Genomic DNA, 26,952 nt, shown 5'->3' on the forward strand with positions numbered 1-26,952 from the left:
TGAAAACTTCTATTCTTAGTTACAGCCGGCTGCTAAAAGCCTCCCTCCTCCTCCTCCTCTCACCTTTTCCGCCCCTCCTCCTTCTGCTGAACTCTCTCCTCCCTTCTTTTCTTGCCTTCTCCTCCTCCAGCGTATAGTCCACGGCCATGTTTAATTGATGGAGAGATGATGAAAGTTGCAGGAGGAGGGATGGTTGTTCCATGTTTTCTCCTCCGCCGGTGAAGGAGATCCGACTGAAATCCTGCCTCTGTCTCGTTTCTCCTCCACGTACTTCACCCCTTGTTTTTTTCATTTTCTTTTATCCTCCTCCCTCTCAAATCTTTCTCTCCGTCTCATCTCTTGAAAGGACAGTTCGGGTCCCATGACTCCTGACTGACACGTCTTTAAATACAGCGAGTTGTCTCATGATGAACAGAACCGACGAGTTATTGTTTTTAACCTTGTGTGATTTTATCTGTTTTAATTCAGTAGCGGTAGAATCATAAAAGAATCATAAGCTCCCAAAAAGTGAAGCCAACGTGTCTCTATCGTCCCCTGGTGGCTGGCTGCAGTAGAGGTCATAAACCCCGCCTTCTCCACGTTAACAGATGGGACGTGGACCAAACAAAAATTCATAGATAAAGTAAAAGTTTGTCAAAGATGGTTTCAGGTGTTCAAGTGTTTATGTCTCTGATCCGTTTGGTTTAATTAGTTATTTGATTATTTTGATATTTTAGCTTCACGTCGTCAACTATGGCCTTTGTTACCCACAATGCAACTTGACTGCTGAGTGTCTGGTCAGAGTTGGGAGGGATTTGAGACAGACGCTGACTGCAGTGACATCACCTGGGGACAGGTTTCACACAGCTGTGCTGCCCAACATCTGGAATGGACAGATTTCAACTCTGAAGGCAACTTATTTCTTCTTCTTCTGTGTTTCTTTGCTCTCGTACGTATTCTGCGTTTGATTAGCCAGCTAGCTACAGCTGATCAGAACCTGTGAGCTATTTCAGAGCAGGTTTAAATGTGTGAACGTCCTAAAACAAACTCGAATCAAACTTGAAATTGATTGAAAGCAGAAGAAGTGACGGTGCGACACAAAGCGAATGAGTTTCAGAAGAAAACGAAGCAGGAAAATAGAAATAAAATCAAAGTCAGAGTCACACTGAGTCTATTTTCAGCTTCAGAGCAGATCAGTTGTTATTTAAAGCTGCAGACAAACAGAGTCTTTCAGGTCCAAACTCTCAGGACTCAACGATGAAGGCTGTGACGTCACAGTGTGAAAACGTCCTCAGCTCACAAATGGATCATTGAAATCGTAGTTTGATCTAATTGCAGTAAATTTACTGGAAGTAAAGTTCATCATCAGTGCGACTGTAGTTTCTGTTTGTTTACTCACGAGTACTCTGAGTGTTTCACACACAAACAGAAGCTTGACCAGGATTCCACTGCTGTCAGGAAGATTCAGGTCAGACGAGTCTGGTTTATTACAGGACGTAATAAACCAGACTTATATTTATATGTACATATACATACATACATACATACATACTTAAATATCAGGTGTGAAAGGTTCCTCAGACCAACACACCAAAGAGACAAAATTCTTTAGTCCCTAAATTACAATGTAAAACCAAACGTAACCACATACCATGAAAATATAGAGCAAACACGTGAAGCTTGATTCAGACTCTCAGTGAGACAATAAGTTGTGTATTCAATGTGAAGAGACAAAGCAGTGAGCTGTGATGAGTTCCAAGCGTTGATAATAAAACAGCTGCCATCTTTGCCTTTCGTTAATTCCATGTTTCGTGTTTGCGTCTCTGCTTCTGGTTACACATCAGCAGGCACCTTTGTCTAAAGAACATTTGTTGTCACAAAAATGCAGTTTTTCTGTTTCCTCGTTGTCTGACTCCGGCCGCTCGGTCGCTGATTGTATCGTTAAAAGGACGTAAAAGAAGAGAGGGATGAGGAAAATGAAAGAAACTCTCTGCTCTTGAGTTTTTGGACTTTTTGACCTCAGCAGTTCAGGGGTCGGCAACATCTCCTTCTTCCGTCCGAACCCTGGGAACCTTCATGGGTCTGCGCTCTGCTGGCCCACAGTGTCTACAGACAAACAGCATTACCACACACGCTGATGACACCGCACTAATTGTGATGACGAGTCAGCACACACACGAGAGTGGAGCAAACACAACAACTGGGTGTGAATAAAACATGAGCGACGGTAATGGACTTGAGGAGGCCCTGACCACAAGCCTCCGACACCCACACACCCGGGTGCATGTCAGCAAAGCAGCTGCCAAAAAACTCTGTTACGATCCCGTTTTCTCAGTACGCACGAGACTTTGGACACTACCTGGATTTAAAATGAGACAACGGTACACAAAACTTTGTCCTGCTCCAGACTCCTCCCTGTGACACAGCAGAATCGTGCAGGTTTGATTCCTCTGAGCGAGATACAGAATCAAACCTGGAATATAAATATAAACCCAGAATCAATGCGACATGTGAGCACAGAGCTGTGCGGCGCTAATATTAGACTCCAAACACTCTGAATATACAATTCTGAGGCAGACCGTTCCAAAATAACACACACACACACACACACACACACACACACTCCATGCTCAGAATGTGTGTACTGGGTCAGACCGGTCCACCTGTTCATGAAACATAAAATGGAGCATGAAAACCCAGAAGAACTCTCAGCTGACTCAGCTAAAATCTATTTAATATCTTAAAACTAATCAAGAACAAACTTTTTAAACTCACCAAACTACAAAAGCGTCACATGAACACAGATCATCAGCTGCGAGAGGAGAACAAGAAGCAACGAATACAAGCCGCCAATATGAGTATGTCTGCGTTGAGTGGGCTCAGGTTTAGATACAGGGTGAGGAGTTCTGACATTTAGAGGGAGCTGGGAGTAGAGCCGCTGCTCCTTCAGCAGGAGGAGACGCAGGGGTAGATCCAAAACTCTCTGGAGAGACTACATATCCCATCAGGCCTGTGAACGCCTCAGCATCCCCCCAGGAGGAGCTGGAAAGATGGCTAGGGACATCTGGGATACCGTACCTCCTCCCCGACCAGAGGACGGAGAAACGAAAGACGATGGATCTATCGGAATATATTTATACACTCGACCGCTTCAATGCGATCGTTCAAATGTATTTTTGACATAATGAAAGAAAGATATAAAGAACAGGGAAGATTAAAAAAATAAAATAAGACACGTGAAGGACGGCTGGAGTTTCTGCAGCTTCTCATCTTTTTTTTCTTCTCAGCTGTTTTCTATTTTCTCCTCTTACTGTCTTCTCCTCCTCGTTTCTATTTCTGGCCACAAGGAGTTAAACCCCACATTAATGTTTAAAACGTCCCACCCCTCCACACACACACACACACACACACACACACACACACACACACACACACACACACACACACACACTGCTGACAAGCCATTAAAGTCTCCCTGGTTCATCGTGTGTTATGAGCATGTTTCCTCTGCTGAGTATCTGATCCATCAGTCCACATTTAGTCGTCCTCCTCACATGAAACTGATCTTTTGCTCGTGTTACCAAGGTGATTGAAAAATAAATTCTATTCCACGAACCCACTCAGGTGATCACTGCAACTGCTCATCGCTCCACCACCGAGAGACGTTTGTTTTCTGTAGCTGAAGAGCTTTAATGGCTTCCATCAGAGACCTCCACGTCCTCCCATCATCCAAAACTATCATCCAAAAAAATATCAGTAGTGATTGGGGGGGGTGGCACCGGGTAATCGAGGTCCCGCCCATTCACACACGCTTGGCCAATCACGAGTCAATCTCAGCTGTCAATCAACAGCATCAAATAAGTAATTAAAAGCAAACTGATCGGAAACATAAACACGTGAACATCAGTTTGATAAGAACGACCCGAAATGACAGAAACCGTCTGTGACAAACATTCATTCAACGTCTACTTTTGTTTTATTTTATTTATTTTTAATTTTTTGGTCCATGTCTCGTCTGCTAACATGGAGAAGGTTGGGTTCATGACCTATACTGCAGCCAGCCACCAGGGGGAGATCGGAATGTTTTACCTCATGAGATCTGTTGTGCGTGATTACAAACAAAATAATAATTATAGACTTTGCGTTGAAAGTTGTGCGAACAGAAACTTAGCGGATCCGATTTTAACGACGTTACAACATCTCAGCCTCGGGCGGCTCGTCCATCTCTCTCTCTCTCTCTCTCTCTCTCCTTTGTCTTTCCACGGTAAGTCTGCCTCTCTCGCTCGCTCTGTTTTCTCTATTTCTACGCCTCGTTCTTCCCATTTTCAGCCCTCTTGTTTTTTCTCTTGTATTTACGTCTCCCACGCTCTCTCCATTATAACCCCCCCACACCCCCCTCGCTTTGTTATTAACTCGTCTCAGTTTGTTGCTGCGAGGAGCTCACGTTGTTTCACTGCGTCTCTAATGTGATTTATTTGTTCATTCTGCATAATCCACATTCCTGTGTTTATTTTTAACACACACACACACGCACGCACACACACGCACACACACACACACACACACACACACTGTCTTTAAATATCACATGTGTTTTAAATGTTTCAGAAAGTCTCACGTGAAGAAGACAAGAGGAGGATGAGAACAGAAGGAGGAGAGTAAAGAAAGGAGGGAGAGGAGATGGACCAAGAGAAGAGGAGATCATGGAGGAGTAAAGCGGAGCAAGGATAGTGAGGGACAAAAGGAAGGATGAAAGAAGAGAGGAGAAAAGAGGATTAAATGAAACCTAATGAAGGAAAAAAGAAAAAGAGGAGAGGAGTGGGGGAGGAGGGGCATAAGGAGAAGGAAGGTGATACAACTGGAAGATGAGGAGAGGAGAGGAGGCGTGAACCGAGAAACGAATGAGGAGAAAAAGGAAAGTGACGTTTAAGACAAGAGAGGGAGAGGAGAGGAAAAACCTTGGGTGAGGAAAGTAGTGATAATGGAGGAGAAAACAGAGGGAGGTGAGAAGAGAAGAAAGGAGAAATGAACCCTACCCTGAAACAGAGGAGAAGAAAGATGGAGAAAAGGATGAGGCCAACAGGACACGGACAGAGGGAAGGATGGAGGAAGAGGAAAGAATAGATGAAACAGGAGGAAGTGAAGAAATCACTGATGCTCAAGAGATGGGATGATGAGGAGAAATGGAAGGTGGGAGGACAAAAGAGGAGAGGAAACTGGTGAGTGAAAAGAGGAAAAAGAAAGAGGGATGGAGAGGAGAGGAGAGGAGAAGGCTTGAGTGCAGGATGAGGCAAGAAATGACAGCTAGGACGAAGATAGATAGGATTAGGAGGATGAGAGGATGAGAGGAAAGAAAGAGGGCGTGAGAAGGACTGCAAGGAGGAGGAGGAGATGAAGGAGGAGGAGGATGAAGAGGAGGTGAAGGGAGAGAAAGAGGAGGAAAAGATGAAGAAGAGGGAGGAGACATAGGAGGAGGAAGAAGATGTTGCACTCAGACATTGAGAGGAAATAATTGATGAGAGAAGTTCTCTCCTCCTTCTCTCTGTCTCTCCCTCTTTTTTATCTGTTTTCTGTTTATCTGGGACTCGCTCGGCCACAGCAGCTGCATCAATTAGGGTCAGGAGAGAGAGAGAGAGAGAGTCAGGAGAAAAACAGAGGGAGATAAAGGAGAAGAGAATCTGCATCGTCTGGACACGTCTGTGCTGCAGGAAGAAGAAAGTTCGACCGCTATGAAAACAAATCACATGACGATGTTTATCTGCCGCCACGTTTCCTCTCGTCTGCGGCAGGAAGCTCGAGAGACGTTTGAGTCACGTGACGTCAACACGGCATCAGTTCTTCACTGGATCTGTTTGAACTTAAGAAAGTTCAGTCGTCAGTAAATCACACACTTCAGAGGTTTAGTTCATATTTAGGTCAAATAAATGAGGCTGGATAAATATATATATATGAAAATAAATATCTAAAATAGTCTAAAAATATGTTTCATGTTCGTGTTCAAATCTGACAGAAGTAAAATTAAAATAAAATGTAAAGACCCTTTCACAATAAAAGTCTGGAAGCTTCACCCAGGTCACCTTCCTGCCGACCTCGACCAGATCAACCCACAGGACAGACGTGTTAAATCATCATACGAGTCGAGCGGCTTAAAAGAATTAAGGTTTCCACGAAATCACACGTATTTCACAGCCACCGTCTAAATCCCAGGAGGCGAGAGAGTGATACGAACAAATTCCAGGTGGAGTCGTTTTTTTTTAATCTTAGAGACGAACCTGCAACTCATCAGCAGCTGTGATCTTTAATCCTGGAGAGAGAGACACACACACACACACACACACACACACACACACACACACACACACACACACACACACACTATCTATGTGGCATGTGTCACAATCCATCTGTCCCAAAATCTGACACGTGAACTTTAATGTTATTATAATGTCCAAAAATCAAATACGTAACCACGGTAACAGCTCCACTCAGCAGGTGTCGAAGTGTGTGTGTGTGTGTGTGTGTGTGTGTGTGTGTGTGTGTGTGTGTGTGTCGGGGGCTTTGTGTCTGAAACAAGGATTTCCTAATCACACAACAACAAGATGAATTACTTCGTTGGTATGTTGAAGGACACTGAATGTTGTGTGTCTGTGTGTTTGTGTGAGTGTGTGTGTGTGTTGGTGTGTGTTTTTGTGAGTGTGTGTATCTCAGGGGTAAAAGTAAAGAATCAAATACTTAATTGCATTTTGCAACAAATTCCTGGTAGTGCTTGTTTGAAGGGCATTGGAGTGTGTGTGTGTGTGTGTGTGTGTGTCTGTGTGTGTGTGTAAGTGTGTGTGTGTGTGTGAGACCTCAGATTTCGTTGCCCTTCATGCTCCTGAGTTTGAAGACGTGCTGCCTTGCTTGTGGGCAAAAGGAGGCAGATTCTAGTTGGACTGTACAAATGATTTTCGTTGAATCCGACAGGAAGAAGACAAAGACGAGGTCGGAAGGATTCAGAGTGTTTCATCAGAGCTCTTGATTAAATCCTGATTTCTGCTCAGGATCAACACGAGGAACTCAAAATAGATTTCAACCCTAAGTTTCCCTCAAGGTGTTCCAGAGACCAAAAACAGTGTCACAGGGACTCGTTGACCTTTGACCTTTGGCCACCCAAATCTAAATTTCCTCAAAGTGTTGTTTAGTTTTCGTGTTCACAAGAACAACGTGGACGGACTGAAAACATGACAACTAGTTGATCGTTCCACAAAATGAACTCTTCATTCACAGCTCAGGTTTGGTCTCCACCAGTCAGGAAACTAATCTGACACTTGAGGTGATGTGAAGAAGTTTTTCGGTTGTTTCTAAAAGTTTCAGAGATTCTTTCCCCGGATTCAGGTCGGACAATAACGCTTAAATGTCTGAATTAGCATAATCAGTGTAACGTGATGATTAAACAGTTGCGTAGTGACCCGCGTTGTTTGAAATGTCACAGGTCCACATTATACAAGTGTGACCTGTTACACAACACACCCACAGAGCATGTGTTTGGACTCACGTTCCCGTCATGCCTCGGGAGAAGAAGGGACTCGAAGGGTCTCGTTGTTCGGTAAAGTTCACGTCAGAGCGAGATGGAGTCAGTTGAGTTCAGCTCTGACTCATCGCTGCCGTCACTTGTCGACATTTTACTACACGTGCCGGGCAGCGTGGGGGGGGGTCTTAAAGAGACAGGAGCTGAAGCGTTTCAGACAGAGGCTGATAAGAGGAGCTGCAGCAGTGGACAGTCTGAGGAAAGTGTTTTCTGAACATTAGAGCATGTAAACCTTCGACTGTAATAAAACTTGTCAATTTGAATATAAAATAATTTATTTCCTTTATAATAAATATAATTCTTCCTAAAAATAAGTTGAGGGGATCATCGGTCAAAGATAATTCAATACAAGCTGATGAATATACTTTTATTTGTTGAATTTAAAGGTTCCTTCAAACAGTTTTATTGCTTCTTGTCGCGTATTCTCGTGACATTATCAACAGTTATCATAAACTATCAGGTCTTGTTTTTGGTAGTGCATTGTAATCCAGTCATTTATCTGTATTTTGAAATATACATAAATGACCCGCTCGTTTCCAGATCTGTTTGTACAAACCCCCGGCACAGACGTCCAGCAGAACAGATCAGAGAGTCATTACGGCGGCGCTGCCAGGACCCGATCGATCGCAGAGTATTGATGGTTTTTTTACACTGTGGTCCTAAGAAGCTCTGTCCAGCTGAGGGAGACAGCCGCGGATTTCTGCCGATATGGATCTGTGGTGGGAGTTCTCTCCATTACAGCCGAGGAGGAGGAGGAGGAGGAGGAGAGGATGAAGAGACGGTCACACAGATCAGCACCACCCTGAGGTGGGCTGACCTGGTTCACTTCCAGCTCGTCCACATTAACAGAGACAGAGGGAGATTGATTCCTTGGTTTTCTAATGAACGGTAAATGAAGTTTGACTCTTCAAATTCACACACTTGACTCAATCATCTCCGTCTCATCAGCTGAGGAGCATTTCCTCCATTATCAACCACACGGCGACAGGAACAACATCAGCGATATGTCACCCGACTTTACCTTTAACTTGTTGTGATGCCTCAGATGGTTTGCGATGCAGAATCATCTCTCGGGGCTTTGAGGGAAACTGATGAAGTTCTGATGATGCTTCTGATCTGTTCTTCTTCCAGAGAAGAAATATTCTGCAGCTCTGAACATCTGCAACATCTGTGCAAACCTCGTGTACATGAGCAGGTATACGCAGGTTTTTTAAACGTGGGTAAACTCAAGATATCCAGCATTAGTCTTGCCTGTCTGCTAATCAGCCCCAGTGTCATGTTCAACATCACGAGTGGCCAGAAACTGAGGTTTCTCACCTCGCTGACATTTTAGAGCTTTCACCCTCGTTTCAGTCACTGAAGTCCGGAACCAGAGTCGATAAAAACCTGTCTGCTGCAGAGTCGTTTGACCCAAGAGTGAATAATGATTGTTTCCATTACCATTGCGGGCACGAGCCAGATGTTAGGGTTTTTTTTTTTGACCAGACAACTCAACTTCCACGGCGATCTGTTGACCGCCAGGACCCCGAGGACGACCACAGCTGCCATTTTGTGTCCCGGTCAGCGAGAGGTGGGAGTTTTCCGACAGGAAATGGAGGAGCAGCGTGAAACAATCTTCATCTTTAATTTCATTTTTTGATTTGTTTTTTCTCTCGCTCCTGTTCCTCCCTCCCTCGCTCCGTCTCTATTAAAACACAAACAGCGTGTCCGTGCGTCGAGATGCTCCATAATTCCACCCAGGCTGTTTTATCAGGCCGTCTGCTGCGCCCGCTCTCAGACTCATATATATCCTGTTCCTCAGAGGAAGCGGCTGCTTCCCCTCATGTTCTTATAAATAATGTTGATGTTAAAGTGCTCTGCAGCAGCCAGAGGACAAAGTCCAGACACTACAGCTGCTCCTATATACTCCTGTGAGTTTTACATGAACCACATGAAAGACCAAAGAATCACATTTGAATTAATGATTCATAAAGAAACACAATATTCTTCTAATTGTTTAAATATTTCAAACACTGTAATTTTTTGGTTGGCTGGTCGGAGCGTGTAGAGCATGATGACCAGTCTTTTTATTGACGAGAATGATGGCTCCTAAAAGTGAAGGTCATTCCGCCTCCTCCATGTTAGCAAACATGGGACAGAGACCAAACTGAAAATCTAAGTAGACTTTAAATAAACGTTTGTCAAAGTCGGTTTCCGTCATTTTAGGTCGTTCTTATCATCAACAGGACCTCGATACCTCGGCTCCACTCCGCCACCACAACTGCACAGACTCTGACTCCAAATGGCGTCATCACCACAAGATGGCAGCGTTTGCATCTGAAATATTTTTGTCTTAATTTCCGGAGGAGGTGGAGAAACGCGGGTTATCGTTTATTTACAGTCCGACGTTAAAGACAACATATATTGTGAACGTTAACTGAACGTTAACATTACTGCTTCTGAGAAGAGCAGCTCAAATCCTCACACTCTGCAGCTTCATCACCCCCGACCCTCGACTCTGCTGCTCGGAGTCGTAACTTTAACGGTGTGTTGGTTTTTTACTCGTGAGGAGGGAAATCGACCGCTGGGCCTCGGGTTTGGACCATGTTTTAGATCCGTATCTGTTTAATGTTTTATGTCTGTAATTATTTATTTGAAACTGTGTCTTTTTCCTATCTGTGTTTTCCAGGCAGCCATTATGAGAGAGTCCACTTGAGATAATTTCAGCTCATCACTGAACAAATGAAAGATTTCTCCAGTGAAATGAAACATTAATTGTCGAGTTGAAAGGTTTCCTTGTTATCGGACTGCCTAAAGGAAAACGAAGGAATCATCTGGAGTACGGACACAGACTCTGAATCAGCTGCAGCAGATTGTGTTTCCACTCACATATATTGCTTCTGGAGCTGCTGCAATGGGTTTATGATTCCACTTCCAGTTTATTTGCACTGTGATAAAACACAGGAGCAGAGCAATAAAAGCAGAGTGATGAAAAACAATGATAACAAAATGAACAAAGAGAAACAAATGAGCAGATCGAAGCGCAGAAGTGGAGAGGAGGAGGAGGAGGAGGAGGAGGAGGAGTCGATGAAGAGATGGACAGGAAAGAAAATGCAGGAATGAAACATGTTTTACTCTAAATCTGATTTGGTGACATCTTGACGCTGTTAAATATTTTAAGACATCATTTAAAACATCACATCAAAAATAAACCTCTGCGTTTAAACAAGACGGAAAAAAATTCCGCAGCATTTACACGTTCTGATTATTTCTCAAATCATCAAGGAGCTGATTGATTAAAGATTCCTTTCTTCCAAACTCGTTCTCTGTTATCTTGTGTTGTGATAACGCTGTAAAATTCCAGTTCGATCTGAAACCTTTTCAAGTTCTTAATATTTAGATAAAAAAACATAATTTGCACTTAATTCTGACCCTGATCCGAACACAAGTGGACAGAGACGTCCTTCGTCTGGCTGACGATTTATAACCTGCTGGAGGATCAAAGTCAAAGTGCTCTGCTCCAGTATTTCAAGCGTTGGCGTGTCCTCTTACTGACGAAGTATTTTCTTGTCTTGTCCTTATTCGAGACGTATCAGGACACTTTCGCGTTTACACCAGAAGACAGCGCACCGCAGACATCTCAACCACCTCCGTGATCTCTGCATAGACACTAAAGATTGTGAATGTAGTCAGGAAACATTTTTGTAGATTATACTCTGAGTAAGAGAAGCACTTCAGAAGCTAATCTGATTACAGTCGGTCTGTTTTCTCACCAACATGCAAATCTGATTCTGTCCACGTCCAGATGTTGATGAAGATGTTTGGTAAGTGAAGAAATACCCGAAGACGATGGTTAGTTGAAGTCAACAGAGTTTGGCGTGTATCTAACATCCGTCCATGAGACGACGCAAACACAAGTGAGCTGCATTTATCACGAAGACGGAGGAGACAGACTGTGGACTGAGAGGATCGAGCAGTGAGTGGATATTTGATTTTCAGATCTGTCTTGAACGCTTCCCGGATGCATTAACACTCAGCTCCTGTCAGATCTGCCACAGATGCACGAAGTGACTCAGTGTAAATGGAGTCGAGACGCGAGTTTAAACAATCTCCTCGCTCATTAAAAAAACGTGGCGTTTGGTGAGTGTAGCAGATGCAGGAGGCATCAGGATCTCAGCAAAGAGACGCTGCAGGAAACTCTGAGGTCGGGGAACTCAACGACCTCTGGGTGTTTGTCAGCGGCAGGTTCAGGAGAGAAGAAGACTACAGACTCAAGCTGATTGGTCAGTGACGATGTGGGTGTGGAGCTGGAGGACGGTATCCAGGTTACAGGCTTGAACGTCTGCTTTCTACTCCACATCTTTCACCGAGTCGTCCACAGGGACTTTTATCTGAATATTAACAAAGGTTTTATGTGCGTTTGCTAAAATCACTGATTCTGTTGTTATTCCTCTGGACTGAGGTGAAGAGCTCAGAACAGAGACACGTGATCAGGACACATCACTTCTGCTGATAAACCCGGTGAAGACACCGGAGGGATCTGATCTGCAAACATCGAATCACTCGGTGACCTTCCTTCCTTCACCTGCTTCCAACATCTAACTCTGGAGGAGAGAGAACGAAGGTGTTCTTAAAAACAAGCAAGCAGCCGACAGCTGGCCTCTGGAATGAAGCAAGCCTTCCTGAATAATTCACATGTGAAGGTAGAGAATGTACCGCATCGTCCTCCGTTCAGGGACGTCCCCCTCCTCTCCTGACCTAACTAATCACACACACACACACACACACACAGTGAGTTCTCTCTCACAGCTAGAAAACTTTAGCAATCAAGTTAGTGAGTTGTATGAATTTCCAGGAGTGAAGTTAAACTTTAAAATCTATGCAAGAAAAACATGAAAGATTTTTCTTCTCTGATTCTCCACATCTGGTTCTGTGACATCAGCACAAATCCAATCGATGGAATCAATTCTCCCCTGGAACAGAAACGTCTGTGGAATCATTTCCCCACATTTTCTGAAAAATCTGATCAGAGACTGGAGACAGATCGAAGTCGTCATGACGACAAATCTGTGACAGGAAATGAAACGTTCCTTTATTTGGTGATTTAAAGCTGCTGGTTCTGTTCTGATAGTCGGAGCGGAGGAGGAGAGGTGAGGACACAGAGGGACACTCCCTAGAAGGAAACAGAGAGTAACTGAGAGCAGGGAGAGGTGAGAAGGGGGAGGATGGGGGAGGATGGGGGAGGTAAAAGCCTGGCCTGTGTTTTGCTGTCTGAAGAATCCATTTAGAGGGCTGCCTCTCCCCGCTGATAACTAATGGACCTGAAGACTGAGAGGAGACTTTCACAATAAAAGACAGTCATTGTCAGACAAAGTGTCCTGACAGAGGTTTCCTTCAGCAACTCATCACTTTGTCATCATGAATTCATTCAATAAATAACATCAGACGCCATCAAATCAAGACTAACGTTGGAAAAACTTGCAACCTGAAGCTGGTTGTCATGAAATATCCATGTTCCTGCTCCTTCTCTACCGTGAGAGTCTCAGTGCGACGTGGACGTGAAGCGTCACCGGTCTGTTTTCTAACTGGACTCTGGATAATCTAATAATTATCTGCGTGAGAACACAGATGTCTGAGTCCAGTTGCTGTGGACATTCTCCAGAGTCTCTCCTGCAGTAGAACCTGCAGATAATGTCCCCGTGAGAACAAGGAGATCGTTATAAACTCGACTTCAACATTATCTGAAGCTGCTTTCGGTGGTTTTTCCTCCTCCATGGTTCAAACTTGTCAAGCTTCCAGTGCAAGTGGCTGATGGGTAGTTTTTCCATTAAGCCGACCCGACCTGCAGATGACATGAGAACTGACTCTGACCTGGACCCTCGTAATGACGAATCAGTAGCCGCCTGTTTACCGCAGATATGTTGTGCATTTATTCCTCATCGCTCTGTAGAAGGTTCCAACTCAGAGTGGGGGGGGGGTCGTTGTTTGTCTTTCTTTAAGCCTTCGATGTGAAAGGTAAACACAGAATGACGCTGATGATGTTGATTTACTTCTGTCTGATTCCAGCCTGTTATCCAAGATTTTATTTTGGTTTGCTCTTCGGCAGCATAATGAGGGGTCTTCTTAACGCAGCAGGATCTCTGTGTTAAACACTTCACCCCTCCCCCCACCCGCTGTGAACACAATGATCCCCGCACAGCTTAATGAACAAGATCCTCCTCAAGAGAAACTTTACAGTTCCTGTCAGACTTCCTCCTCCACAGTCGGATCTTCCTTCATTCAGTGAAATAACTTTAACGACCTTTAAACTGTGTCACAGCTCAGTTTAACTGCTTCCATTCATTCACACACGTTTCCTCCGTTCTCTTCATTCACAGACAGGTAGGAGTGTAGAGTCATATAGAGTGTGTGTGTGTGTGTGTGTGTGTGTGTGTGTGTGTGTGTGTGTGTGTGTTACAGAGCAGTATGGTGGATTGGTCGGTGCTTATGGCTCAGATTCCTGACTCACTCTCTATTTCTGATGTTTCCAACGGCTCTTTGAGCAGCAGATAATAGATCAGTGCTGGAGAGCTTCAGGGTGAAGACGCCATCAACCTCACACACACACACACACACACACTCAACCGTCAACACGGCAGCAGCGAGTGTGTGTGGGCGGCAGCAGGGTGAAGATACACCACCGTACTCGAGAAGCAACGAGTGGGAGGCAAACAAACACACACACATAAACACACACTTGTTTTTTTCACCGCTTCATCTCTTTTCATGGCAGAAACAGGCAGTAAATTTCAATAACGATGACAATGTCCGTGTCCCGACACGAAACAGACGGAGAACACACAAACGCTCGCTCGTGTTGCCATGACGATCGTATTAACGGCGGTACAGTCATCAGGAGCAAAAATAAATCTGTGTAATGTCAGACATCATCAGAGAGAGGCAGCGAACACACAACATTAGACTGATGCTAACTCACCCCAGCGTTGTCATGGTGACGATGGTGTACCAGAAGGAGGCCGGGATGGAGGTGAAGGTGGAGCCCTTGGTGCCCTTCTCGGCGTAGAACATGACGGTGGCGAAGATGATGATGGCCATAGTGAGCGAGAAGAGCAGGAAGCCGAGCTCGGAGGCGCAGCTCTTCAGCGTGTAGCCCAAAATCCTCAAACCCTGCGAGTGCCGAGAAAACTTGAAGATCCGGAAGACTCGGAAGACCCTGAGGGTGACGAAGGCGCCGCTCACGTCCTCGTTCTCCGGCATCACCAGGCCGATGTAGTAGGGCATGATGGCCACCACGTCGATCACCGACATCACCGAGCGCATGAACTTGCAGCGGCTAGGCGCGGCGAACAGGCGCATCAGGTACTCAAAGGTGAAGATGAGCACGCAGGCCGTGTCCATGCAGAAGAAGGCCAGCTGGTATTTCTCCCCGCAGGGAAGGTCTTTGACGCTGCCTTTGGGAGGCCGGCAGGGGACCGTCTCCACCACGTTGGCGATGACAGAGACGGCGATGAAGAAGCCGGTGACGTAATAGAAGACCAGCGCCATGGTGGAGGTGTGGGGGTTCTCGAAGGCTCGCCACAGACGCTCCCTGGAGGTGCTGTCTGGAGGGAGGGGGGCGTCCATCCCCTCGTTGGCCTCCGTGTCCTCCGCCAGACGCTCCTGGTTCTCCTTTTTCCTGTCTCTGTATTCCTTCACAGAGAGAGGCAGGGAGAGGAAGATGAGGTTAGCGTTGACATCAACGTCAACTGTTTTACATTACGTCTTTAGTTTTGAAAAAATCGGGAAAAACACGGCCTCACTTTGTGTCTGTTTTGGGAGCACGTTAGATTTGAAGAATCGTTTTTCCAGCAGACACCAAAGCCACATCGTAATTTCTTTAAGTCTGTCAATCAAATCTTATTTGTATATTCACCAATCACAGTTTGTCTCACAAAGCTTAACAAGGTGCGACATCCTCTGTTCTTAACCGATAAGTATGAATTTTGTCCAACACAGTTTTTACACGAAATGCTAATTATTGCTAAGATGCTAAAAGCTTCTTTTCTATAATACCAACTGAAACAGACGTTTTAAGATAGCTAGCCCTGCTAACATCAGATTTACCACAGTTTTCTACTCTTTGACGTAGGTATGTGCAGATTAGCTTCTTCGATGTTAGCTCGTTTGTCCTTCAGCCAAATTAGCTGCTTTGTTAGCATGTTAGCTGCTCTTCCAGTCGCCCAATTACAAGAAAGCAAACGGAAACTGGTCAATGACATTGACAGTTCTCGAGTCTGACCCGGGCTCTCTCCTGCTGCTTCTTCATATTTAAAAATGCAAATTACGGAAAACGTCCGTACCCAATTATCCGGAGTTCATGTATGGAAACCGTTTTTGCTGCTAACTTCATAAGAGATGAGCGAGGTAGGAAATTCAATTATAGTCGACAGCCGTCCTCACCTCAGATGAATTAACTGTGGAAATGACCCAGAATGGAGTGAAGTGTTTTCCCTTGTTAACAGAATCATCTAATGAGCAGCAGAGTGACAAGACAGATAAACACTTTATATATCATTAAATAAGTAATTTGCCCACGGTTCATTAAGGATAACTGCTCGCTGTTAACACGCTTTGGACACGAGTCAATTCAGGCTACAACCGAAAAAAACCGGTCGTCCTCAGACAGTTTTGGATTCAAATCCAATTTGTCAAAGCAGCAGACAAACATTCAGATCTGTAAAATTACAGGAGGAATAATGGGAAACTGTGTGGGAGGTGTTGACTGAGTTAAAAAAAGAAATCCAGAAATTAGAGTCTCATTTGATGAACGCTGCCAATAAACCTGATGGCGAATTAAAGGACGACTCGTCATTCATGAGTCGTTTAATATAAATGAGCATATAAAGATGTTAAAGCCTCCGCAGACAAGGTTAGTATGAAAAATGTAAAATATAAAGAGCTCTGCAGGTGATTTGCTGTTGGGGGAGTGAGGACGGAACAAATGACTTGTTTATGACTGTTTAATGGAATCACTTACTTTAAGAAGGAGTTCGAAGCCAAATTCAGGAGCAATAAAGAGCCAAAGCAGATCGTACTAGAGCTGCAGAGTTTCAGGAGGATCATCAGCGCTGTGATAATGAGATGCAGTTTAACGGTGGGTTTGGGAGCAGCGCTGGTTAGTAATCCCCCTCAGATCCATTAATGTCCTTACACTAACACAGCAAGTCCTCTGGCTGATGATGCTCTTCTCGAGAGAGACTTAATGAGTTCTGCAGCCGCACAAACAGCAAACACCCTGAAGAGATCTGAGGTCAAAGGTCACAGAGCCCACGACAAACGATGCAGACCGAGCAACAGATGTTCACACAAGTGGTATCTGCTCCAGCAACATCCACAGCTGCTTCACAATAAAGGTCCTGCAGAAATTAAGCATGGGGGGCTTTTATTCTGAAGCATATACACAAAAGAAATATCTAAAGAACTGGTGCATGTGGGGATAAGAACCAATCAGGAAGAAAACGTGGACGTCTGCATTATTTCTCAAGATTCTGTTGGTCCAGACAGAAGCTGACCAGCAGCGTTCACGAAAGACCACTTCCTCTGTCTTGTTGCTGATGTTTGATTGTCGCTCTAGTTTAATTTACCATCTCATCAATGTGCATCTAAATCTACCTCCAATTTCCAAGTTCCACAAACTGTTTAACTGGAGTCATAAACGGAGACGATCACTTTGTTCAACTCACAGAAACAGAAACAGTCTAATTAAACCATCGAGGACAAAAACAGCAGGACAAGGAGTCCCCTGGACAAACTGTGGCTCCTCAGAGAGACGATTTAAGATCTTAAATCTTAAGAGAGAAAGAAAGTTTCTCATCTTCCAAACAACAAGAATATGTTGCAGAAATGTTGGAGGAGCAAGAGTTTAAGATTCAGTGTCCGGACCACAGACACTTGGTCATGCGGCTGGAGGAAATTGAATCATCGACCTCCTGCTCAGTGGACGACCTGCTTTATTTCCTGAGCCTTCAAATCTACAGACACACGTGAGTCAGTTCTGTTGTTAACTGGAGGGTTGAGATCGGAAAATCCAGCTCCGATATTTCAGAGTGAAATCTACACATCGTCAGGGTCGACTGTAAAATATGTTCAGCACCAAGAAATCACACGTTAACTGTTCCTGACGACTCATCGGCACAGACACGACTGCTGCTGCATTTTTTATTCTTATTATATATTCACTTATATGAGGTTTAATGATTGTTGGTCAGAATGAGCCAAACACAACTAAACCCGTATTTTAACGAGAAGCTGAATAAAAGTGCGTTGCAGGCAGACTGAGCAGGTCAGTCAATGACAGACATGTTGTGATGCTCACTTTAGGACAAACGATTCTTCAAGGTCACTAAAAGCTCAACCATTTAAACATCGTCAGTGACGTTCAATCACCTTCACTGTCCATCAGTGTCATCTCTAAGTGCAGGGTTACCTCCATGCAGCAGTCTCCGATGATCTCCGGCACGATGCCGTAGAAGGCCAGCTCCTCGTCGAAGGCCTGGATGCACTCGTGTCTCGGGTAGTGGAGCTTCCCAGTGCGGTAAAAGTTCAGGATGTGTCGGAACATTTCAGGGTCCCTGTCGAAGAAGTACTCTTGCGTGTCTTCATTGTAGAAAAACTCTTTCTCCGAGGAGCCCAGCAGCGTGTCAGGATAACGATCCAGAGTGTTCTTCCATGTCTGAGAAACAGACGAGAAACAGAGGAGACGTTTTTCACTCAACAGCGACGAGTTCAGAGTCGGAGCTGAATTTAAATTAACGAGCAAACAGCAACATCACAGACGGAAGAAAAAAAAAACAAACTCAACTAAAGGACATTTTCACACCTGATATTTAGGTTCAGACCAGAATGAAAAGTCTGAAGGTCTGAAACAAACCAAGAAGTTTTCAACCAATGATTATTTAAATTTCTAATTATTTATTCCAATGATCAGAACCTGATTCCAAACGTTCCATTAGAAAGATACTGAGATGTGGAGACGGGAGCAGTGAAGCGTCATGACGCTAACGGCCTCTTCTTTAAATGTTATTGTGTGATTTTTGTTTTAACTGAATTTCAAGCAGCTGCTGACAAACAGCCACCAAACGTTTTGTCACCGAGATATTAAATGTGAGATTAACAGTAGGTGGCGCTGATTCTCCAGTCAGATGCTGTTACAGCGCCGCAGAAGAAGAGATGATGCATCTGAAAGAGCCGTCGACTGTAAATAAAGATGGACGACTTGATGGATTCTAAAAGTGAAGCCGGAGCATCTTAATTGCCCCCCTGGTGGCAGGCTGCAGTTTTAATCATAAACCCTGCCTCCTCCATGTTAGCAGATGGGACATGGACCAAACTAAATATTGGTGAGCATGCTCAGAAGATGGCCACACCCACCTGAAACCTGACCCCGCTGACGTTGACGTACAGGATCTCATCTGACCTGGACGACTTGTCCACTGGCGGTTTGGGCATCGTCTTCTTGGCTAGCGGCAGCCAGCCCACTGCTGCCGCCCGGGCAAAAGGCAGCCACGTCGCCACGCCGGCTGCCATCTTGCATCAGAGCGTTCCACCTGTTAGAGTTGCGTCCTCGGCGGAGGGGCGGGGCTAACAAAATTGTCTGTAAGTGCCTTGACTAAATCTTCCCTCACTTCTTCTCCTGCCCTGATGCCCTCAAGCGGTCGGGTCGGCGAGAGAGGAGGTGGTCTGACATGTTGAGGGTGTTGGGCAAGAAGGGGGGAGGAGGGGCAGAGGGAGGGGTCGGACGACAGTTAGGTGTCAAGCCATGAAAAGAACGCCGTGAAGCAGCGGGAAGGCCAACGCATCTGACAGGTTTGTGGCCTGTCTCTTATTTTGGCGAGTCTGGGGCGTCTTTCTGTTCGGAGGTTTCCTGTTGTTTCCTGAAAAACTCAAAGAGGAAACAGACTGAAACTGAAATATCACTTCGTTAAATATACGAAGAAGAAACTTTTTAAGAAGCGTTTTCCTCTAAATAAAAAAAAAAACTCAAAACAAACATAAAAACCTCGAAACGGGAAAAATTCGGTAAAATAAACTGAAAGTTTTCTTTATTGCAGCTGAGGAAATAAATCCTGGGAGGAGACGTTTGTGTTGGGCCTCCGCCTCGCACTTCCTCTCTCGCTCTCCTCCTCTCTGTGTTTGACTCGAGCTCGCTCGCCCTCTGAAGACAGATTTGTTGCAGCGCCGCAGCCTTTCAAATTCTTATTAAATTGTGATGATGGTCCCTTAAAGTTGCAAGATAGACAGAATCGCCTGCGTTGCCTCCCTCCCTCTAAGTGTTTCTCTGCTGTGGCGATTATGGATCTGCAGCCTCACTCTTCCTCTCTTTCTCTTTCTGCTTTTGCTTGCTGTTTTTTCTCCTCTAATTTTCCTTTATCTCTCTCCCCATGTTTTACTGTCTCTCTCTCGCTCTTGCTCACGGCAGCGGGGCATTAGCGGCGGCGGCGGCGGCGGTGGAGAGACACCAGGTTTGTTTTGAAGAGCGAGGAGGCGGCGTCAGGTCTTTACTCCGTGTCCATGTATGGCCGCCCTGTCAGAAAACACACAAACAGAAAAGAGACGGAGAGTGAGAGACAAACCAGTGGGATGAGAGAGAGGGAGGTATGACACAGAATAAACAGTAGGAAAATGTGGACAGAGGAAGAGTGGAGAAAAAGAAGAACGATAACCGGAGGAAGAGGAGAAATAATCCCTGGAGGAAGGAGGGATGAGGAAAGGGAGGAAAACAGAAAGTAAATAATAAAGGGGAGAAGGGAGAGTGGGACAAAGAGAGGAGAAGAAGAGGAGGAATAAAATGAAAGTAAATGTGAGGAAATATGAGAAGACAGGAGAGGAGAGAGTGAGACATTTACAATATGAGTGTGTGTGTGTGTGTGTGTGTGTGTGTGTGTGTGTGTGTGTGTGTGTGAGTCTGTGTGTGTGTGTGTGTGTGTGTGAGAGAGATGTTGGAACACATTTTAACATTTTGACTTTTGAGGCATTGATTTGTTGGAACGAGACGTTTAGTGTCCGAACTTTGTTGCATCAACTTCATTCAAATACACCCCGCTTGCACTCAGGTGCTTTCTCGCTTGTGCTCAGATTTCCTGGTTAAAGTTTCGTAAACTAGTAAAAGATCCTGGAGCGTAAATCACGTGATGCTGAACGTGAATCGTCTGAATTATTTGTTTCTTTGTGCCGTTTGTTCTCGTTGATGTGTAAAGGCCCTAATTGTTATTCTCGTATTTTTTCAAACCAAACTAAAGTAGAAATGTCCTCTGCACAAACACAAGTCAAATCATCGAAAGAGTGCGCACACACGCACACACACACACACACACACACACACACACACACACACACACACACACACACACACACACACTCCTCTACCTGTCCTGCATCAGTAAAATCTCCAGTGGGTGTGTTAATGAATTATGAATGAAACTTTCAGCCTGACTGGTTTAGTTCAGCTGCTCTGCCTCAGTTACCACTAAGCACATACAATCCACCACAACACACGCACACACACGCATGTATGAACACACACGTGAACACATACAACAACACACAGTCTCATTCTGCAGCGTGTTTTTCATTATTTCAGCAGGAAAAGCTTTCACGTTACGATGCAGCAGAAACACACACGCACACACACACACACACACACGCACACACACACACACACACGCACACACACACACACACACACACACACACACACACACACACACACACACACACACTCACACACACACACACACACACACACACACACACTGTACAGTTCAATCAAGCTGCAATGTTTCATTTTATTTCTGCAGTTCTCTGAGAGTCTGTCTGTGTAACGGCAGCTGAGTCATCAGAATGAACTTGTCATGTGTTCCGATGTTTATTAAAATCATCGGATGGAGGATTTACACTTTGTGAGGAGAAGGTGAGACAGTAAATCGACTGATGTGAGTCAGACATGATGCAAATATATTGTTTGATATATATATTGAATAAATGATTCCTAATCATGGGGGGGGGGGGCAGTCTTGATTGGTTAATGAAAAAAATGAACGTCGACCCATTTAGCTGGAAAGTGACTCCTATGTCTAAGAACCTGAAACACGTATTCTGTGTAACGACCAGCAGGGGGCGACTCCACTGGTAGTTTCTATAGAGGTCAGTAAACTTTGTCCTCAGGAGTTTTTGTCTCAGTCTCAAGTTTCAAGTCGTCTTCAAACAGCTGATGTTCATTTAGTTAATTCAGATCATTTAGAGTCAAACAGACCAGAACTCTCCAGATGTAGTGGGGGGGTGGATACCACAGAGTGATTGACAGCTAGGACCGTCCAATGGGCGCTGAACAAAATGTCACACTTGAGTCTCACAAACCAACGGGTGACGTCATCGTGGGTCGGTTACAGAGACAAAAACAGATTTTTCAGCTAAAACGGAAGTTAAACTTTTATATTTTCCTGTTTTTTTCATGAATTCTGGTGAAAAGTTTCGTCTGTTTTTCACCTGGTGAGCAGCTAATAAACGCCCCCCCCCCCCCCCCCCCCCCCCACCCTGTGACTGCGTCAGTATCATATCTATTGTTAGAGGAGTTTGGGAACAGAACCCAGCTGCAACAGTTCTTCAGTGAAAACCGCAGCAGAGTCTTTAAATAATAAATAACGACTCGGTATTCAGGGTTTGTTCTGTCCAACACTGAGACTGTTTGGCATCAGGAGATTTTAGACGTCGTAATAAAAGCAGCAGCCTTTTAGCCGGTGGCGTCCCTGTGTGTCCACTTCCCATCAGCCTGTCTGTCCGTCCTCTCCGTGGGAATCCCTGCTGACATCATGGGTTTCTGAACAGACAGTTTTGATGCTGATCAGCGTTTCGCTCCCAACCAGCAGCGTCTGAAGCTTCTGGTAATGGGACGGCTGCTGATTTTATGGTTATTACCGCGAGAGACAGAGTTGAACCTGAGTCAGTGGATTTCCTGCCCGGCGGCTGGAGGACGTCCTCACAAGGATCAGGGGCATCGTGTCCTCAGGAGAAGCGAATGTCCAAGTACAAACACTGAGGTGGAGAACAAATCAAGTTCAGACTTGAAGAACAATTATTTCCCTGTTGATGATTCTGAGCCGAACAATCTCTGCTGCGTGTGAAAGACAAAGTCCAATGATAGTGTGTGTGTGTGTGTGTGTTTGTGTGTGAGTGTGTGTGTGTGTGTGTGTCACTGTACAGAGAGATGGACGACGTGACAGCTCCCAAACATTGAAGCTAAAGCATCTTGATCACCCCCTGGTGGCCGGCTGCAGTACAGGTCATACATGGTCTCGAGAGTTGACGTTAAATAAAAGTTTGTCAAAGACGGTTTCTGTAATTTCAGGTTGTTGTTATCACACAGACGTTTGTTCACGCGTTCATGTCTCTGACTCTGTGATTGGTCGACGGGGACCTCGTTACCATGGTTCCACTCCACCTTCACCGCTGAGCAGAATAAAATATTTTAGGGGGATTCCTGGGTAGAGGGAGGAGGAGGAGACGTGTTGCTCTTCTTTATTTACAATCCGTGCAGATGGACACGCCTCTAAAGACGCTGGGCGTGTTCACCTTCTTATTGATCGGTGATCGGAAATCTCTGCTTCCTCGTTATCAACATCATCACAATCATGTTTTCTGCCTCGTCGATCGGAGACGTGTCGTCCTCGTATCGATCGGATCGGACGCAGCTGAGACTTTGATTTCACACTCACAGAAACATTTGTCACATCAGCAGCTGATCAGGTTCCATTCTGTGGTCGTCATTAATCGCAACCGGCCAATCAGCAGCCACGCGTTTGTATAAACGCTGTCATATTAAAGTGGCAGCGACACGATGGAGACTTAAGTCCTCAAAGTTGTTCACATCAACTAAAGTGTATTTCATTAAACACGTATTTAAACTCATGTCAGAGAACGACGAGAACGACGAGAACATTAAGAACGATGAGAAAGTCAAGAGCGACCTCAGCTGCGGTTATTACAACACGTGTGTATCAAACCAGTGTTTAGATTAATGATGATACAAATAATTAGATCAAAAATAAAAGAATAAACGTTTTGTTCTGAATGCAGCCCTGATTCAACACACACACACACACACACACACACACACACACACACACACACACACACACACACACACACACACACACACCACAGCAGCATCATGGGCGTTCAGTCTGAGTGTTTGTATGAAACCATTAGACGACCATCAGTGAACAGCACTTCACTGCAGCACAAACACACACACACACACTTTTTATTTTTGTGTCACAACATTCAGCTTGTTGGTTTCTCAGATTACAAAACACTCATCAACAAAACGCACACGAATGATAAAAATCTTGTCCGGAACAAATCTGCTTCATCTACATTCACACAACGTCCAGTTTCCACGGATCAGATTCACTTGTTATCATTATATAAAATATATAAAATATATAACATCTGTCCTTTAACGACGTCCAGGAAACAGAAATATCTTCAGTCTTGTTTTTTTCCGATCAATATCAGTAAAATGTTTTGATTTCCATCAAACAGCATCAGAACCAAAGATCCTGGTTTCACACAGACACCGGACTCACACTCAAACATGTGTCCTGAATAAACAATAATATCTGAACATGATGTGAAAACACAGTTTGTTAGTGTCACTGAGAAAACTCTTGGTTTCATTTCGATTTCATTAGAAAGTTTAACTCCGATTAATAAGATGAAACACGACGTCTCCTCGTCTGCTGCTTCACATTAAAACGCGTCGGCCTGATGAACCTCACGGGGACTTTTACTGTGAAACAGTCACAGGAAACACGTCGAGGTGTCGACCTCTTCCCTCCGAGAGTCTGATTATTTAACCTCCACAGACCTGCACAGGAACCAGCTCCCGAGGGACCCGCGGCCCCCGACCCAGCTGCTGGCAACGATTCCAATAATCGATCTCCTCGTTTTTTTAACTCAACAGTTCGACAGAGAACATTTCGTTCACTTCAACAACGAAACAGTTTCACGTTTAATTTGTCAAGATATCGATTATTAAAGAAAATTATAATTTCTTAGAAAATCTAATTTACGACAAATATTAATGGAAACGTTTTGATCTTAAAATGTAGATTTAGTTTCTCCACAACACCGAGAATCAGTCACAGTCGAAATTAATAAACAGAGTCGATGTTCAAAAGTTTTCATTTTAATATTAAATGATTTTTTATCACTTAAGTTCAAGTGATTCTGTCTCATTTTAAATCCTGTTCAGCTTCTGTCTCATTCATTTCTAACAACAGCGTCAGATCTTCTGGAAACAGTTTCCACCTTCGGCTTGTTTCATTAAAAACTCGAGTGAGAAACTGAAGTTTTTAAAGATGCACGTCGTCAGTTAGAACCCGAGGAACGTCACAAACAACAGGAAAACACCTGACACCGAAAGTTTCATCATCCTGAAGAGAATTCAACTTTCACATGAGAAGTAAATGAGTGTGTGTGTGTGTGTGTGTGTGTGTGTGTGTGTGTGAATGCTAACCACTGTTAATAGGAAACACAGAGAACATCATCACTAATTCATACTGCTGGATTACGTCAACCTCAACACACACAAACACGTGCATGCACACACACACACACACACACACACACACACACACACACACACACACACCTATTTTTTCTTTTTCACTTCTACCTTTTCTTAATTTTTCTGGCTTGAAACATTTCAACTGTTTAAACCAAACAAACTCAACCTCTCCTCTTCTTTTTTCTTTTCTATTCTTTTCTCTACTCTCCTCTTTTCTGTTCTCTCCTCTCCTCTTTTCTGTTCTCTCCTTTTCTTTTCTTTTCTTTTCTCTCCTCTTCTTTTCTTTTCTTTTCTATTCTCAATGTCCTGTTGTGCTACTTCTTTCTTTCCTTTTCTCCTCTTTCTTTTCCTCAAGTTGTCTTCTCTGATTCTATTTTCTCCTCTCTAAAACTCTTCTCCTCCTCTTCCTCCCTCCATCCACCCCTCCGTCCTGCTCCTGTCCTCCACCTCACTTCTTCTTCTCTCCTTCTTTTTCTATTCTCAGCCGTGGCGGTGAATCTGGAGCAGTTTTCATCCTACTTACCACAGCTGAGGATGAGGATGAGGAGGAAGGCAGAGGTAGGTTTTTCCAGGTGGAACAGGACGGACGCAGGAGGAGGAAGCAGTGATGATAAAAAGAAGAAGAAGAAGGTGGAGGAGGAGGAAGAGGAGGAGGAGGAGGAGTGTTGTTTTACTGTATCAGATCTGTCCTGCTCTGCTGCCGCGGCAACAACCAACATCTCCTGTCATCCCTCCTCTCTCTCTCACTTTCTCTCTTCCTCTCTCACACACACATGCTCTCTCTCTCTTTCTCTCGCTCTCTCCCTCTCTCTCGCTCTCTCCCTCTCTCTGGCTCCACCTCCTCCCATTTGCTTGCTCGACCCTCCCCTCAACTCTCCCTTCCCTTTATCTCTCCCTGTTCGTTGTCACTTCTCTTGCTCTTTTCTTCTCATCGCTCCCTCTTTTCTCTCCACACACACACACACACACACACACACACACACACACACACCCACACACACACACACACACACACACACACACACACACACACACACACACACACACACACACACACACACAGTGCTCCACATTAGACTGATGGGAGTTTTCCTTTTGGCAGAAGAGAGAGAGTTCGACTTAAACGTTTTAATAAAATCCAACAAAACAAAGTAAAGTAATGAAACGTTTTTGGGAGAAACTTCTCGTCGCACTAATTCCTTCTGTAAAACATGTTGCAATGAGCGTGATGTTGTCAGACTGTGCGACAGATGTGCGATGAACTCGTGGCTCAATCAGCTGTAATCACGCAAAAGTCTTTTCATTCATTTGTGGGTTTTCTTACGTAAACAAAATGAAACTACAACTGGTCAAAATGGGAAGAAATTTCCGTCTTAGTGAACGTTTGTACTTAATTTGTAGATTTCGCATTCACCAAAAAAATGTTTTGTAGGGTCACAGTGACCTTTGACCTTTGACCCCCAAAGAGAACGTTTCTACCAAATTAGAAAAAATTCCCGTTCTGGAGATGTGACGTTAGGACGGAGGGTGAGAAAGCCTGAAAACATTCCTCCGGCCACCGGGCGTCTGCACAGCTTTTAAACCAGACAACAAAAAAACTTAAAAAGTATTAAAACCTTTATAAATTATTATTCTGATTTAAACTACAAAGTATTTCCTTAAAAAAAATGATGTACTCGGAAATTCTCTTTCACAAACCTTTTCTAGAATAAAGTCGTTTTTTCATGTAGTTTAGATTTTATCTCAATATATATTTATCATACACACACACACACACACACACACACATATCTATATATCTACAGATATAAAGATATGTTCC

At 44.4% G+C, this 26,952-nt stretch overlaps 1 protein-coding gene across 1 annotated transcript in view; it reads right to left on the reverse strand.

The window, feature by feature from the left end:
• Window positions 1–25,920, reverse strand: part of kcnd1 (potassium voltage-gated channel, Shal-related subfamily, member 1) — a 41,597-nt gene extending 15,677 nt beyond the window's left edge. Inside the window, exons 1-4 of the mRNA XM_069527170.1 lie at window positions 25,654–25,920; window positions 18,935–20,087; window positions 17,991–18,236; window positions 14,502–15,214 (exon numbers count right to left, since the gene is read on the reverse strand). Coding sequence (XP_069383271.1) covers window positions 14,502–15,214; window positions 17,991–18,236; window positions 18,935–19,090 — 1,115 coding nt within the window. The 5' untranslated portion in view covers window positions 19,091–20,087; window positions 25,654–25,920. The remainder of the gene's footprint in view (window positions 1–14,501; window positions 15,215–17,990; window positions 18,237–18,934; window positions 20,088–25,653) is intronic.
• Window positions 25,921–26,952: the final 1,032 nt, after the last annotated feature.

Source organism: Paralichthys olivaceus, chromosome 6, assembly GCF_024713975.1.
Source record: "Paralichthys olivaceus isolate ysfri-2021 chromosome 6, ASM2471397v2, whole genome shotgun sequence".
In the NCBI taxonomy this organism is placed as follows: Eukaryota; Metazoa; Chordata; class Actinopteri; order Pleuronectiformes; family Paralichthyidae; genus Paralichthys; species Paralichthys olivaceus.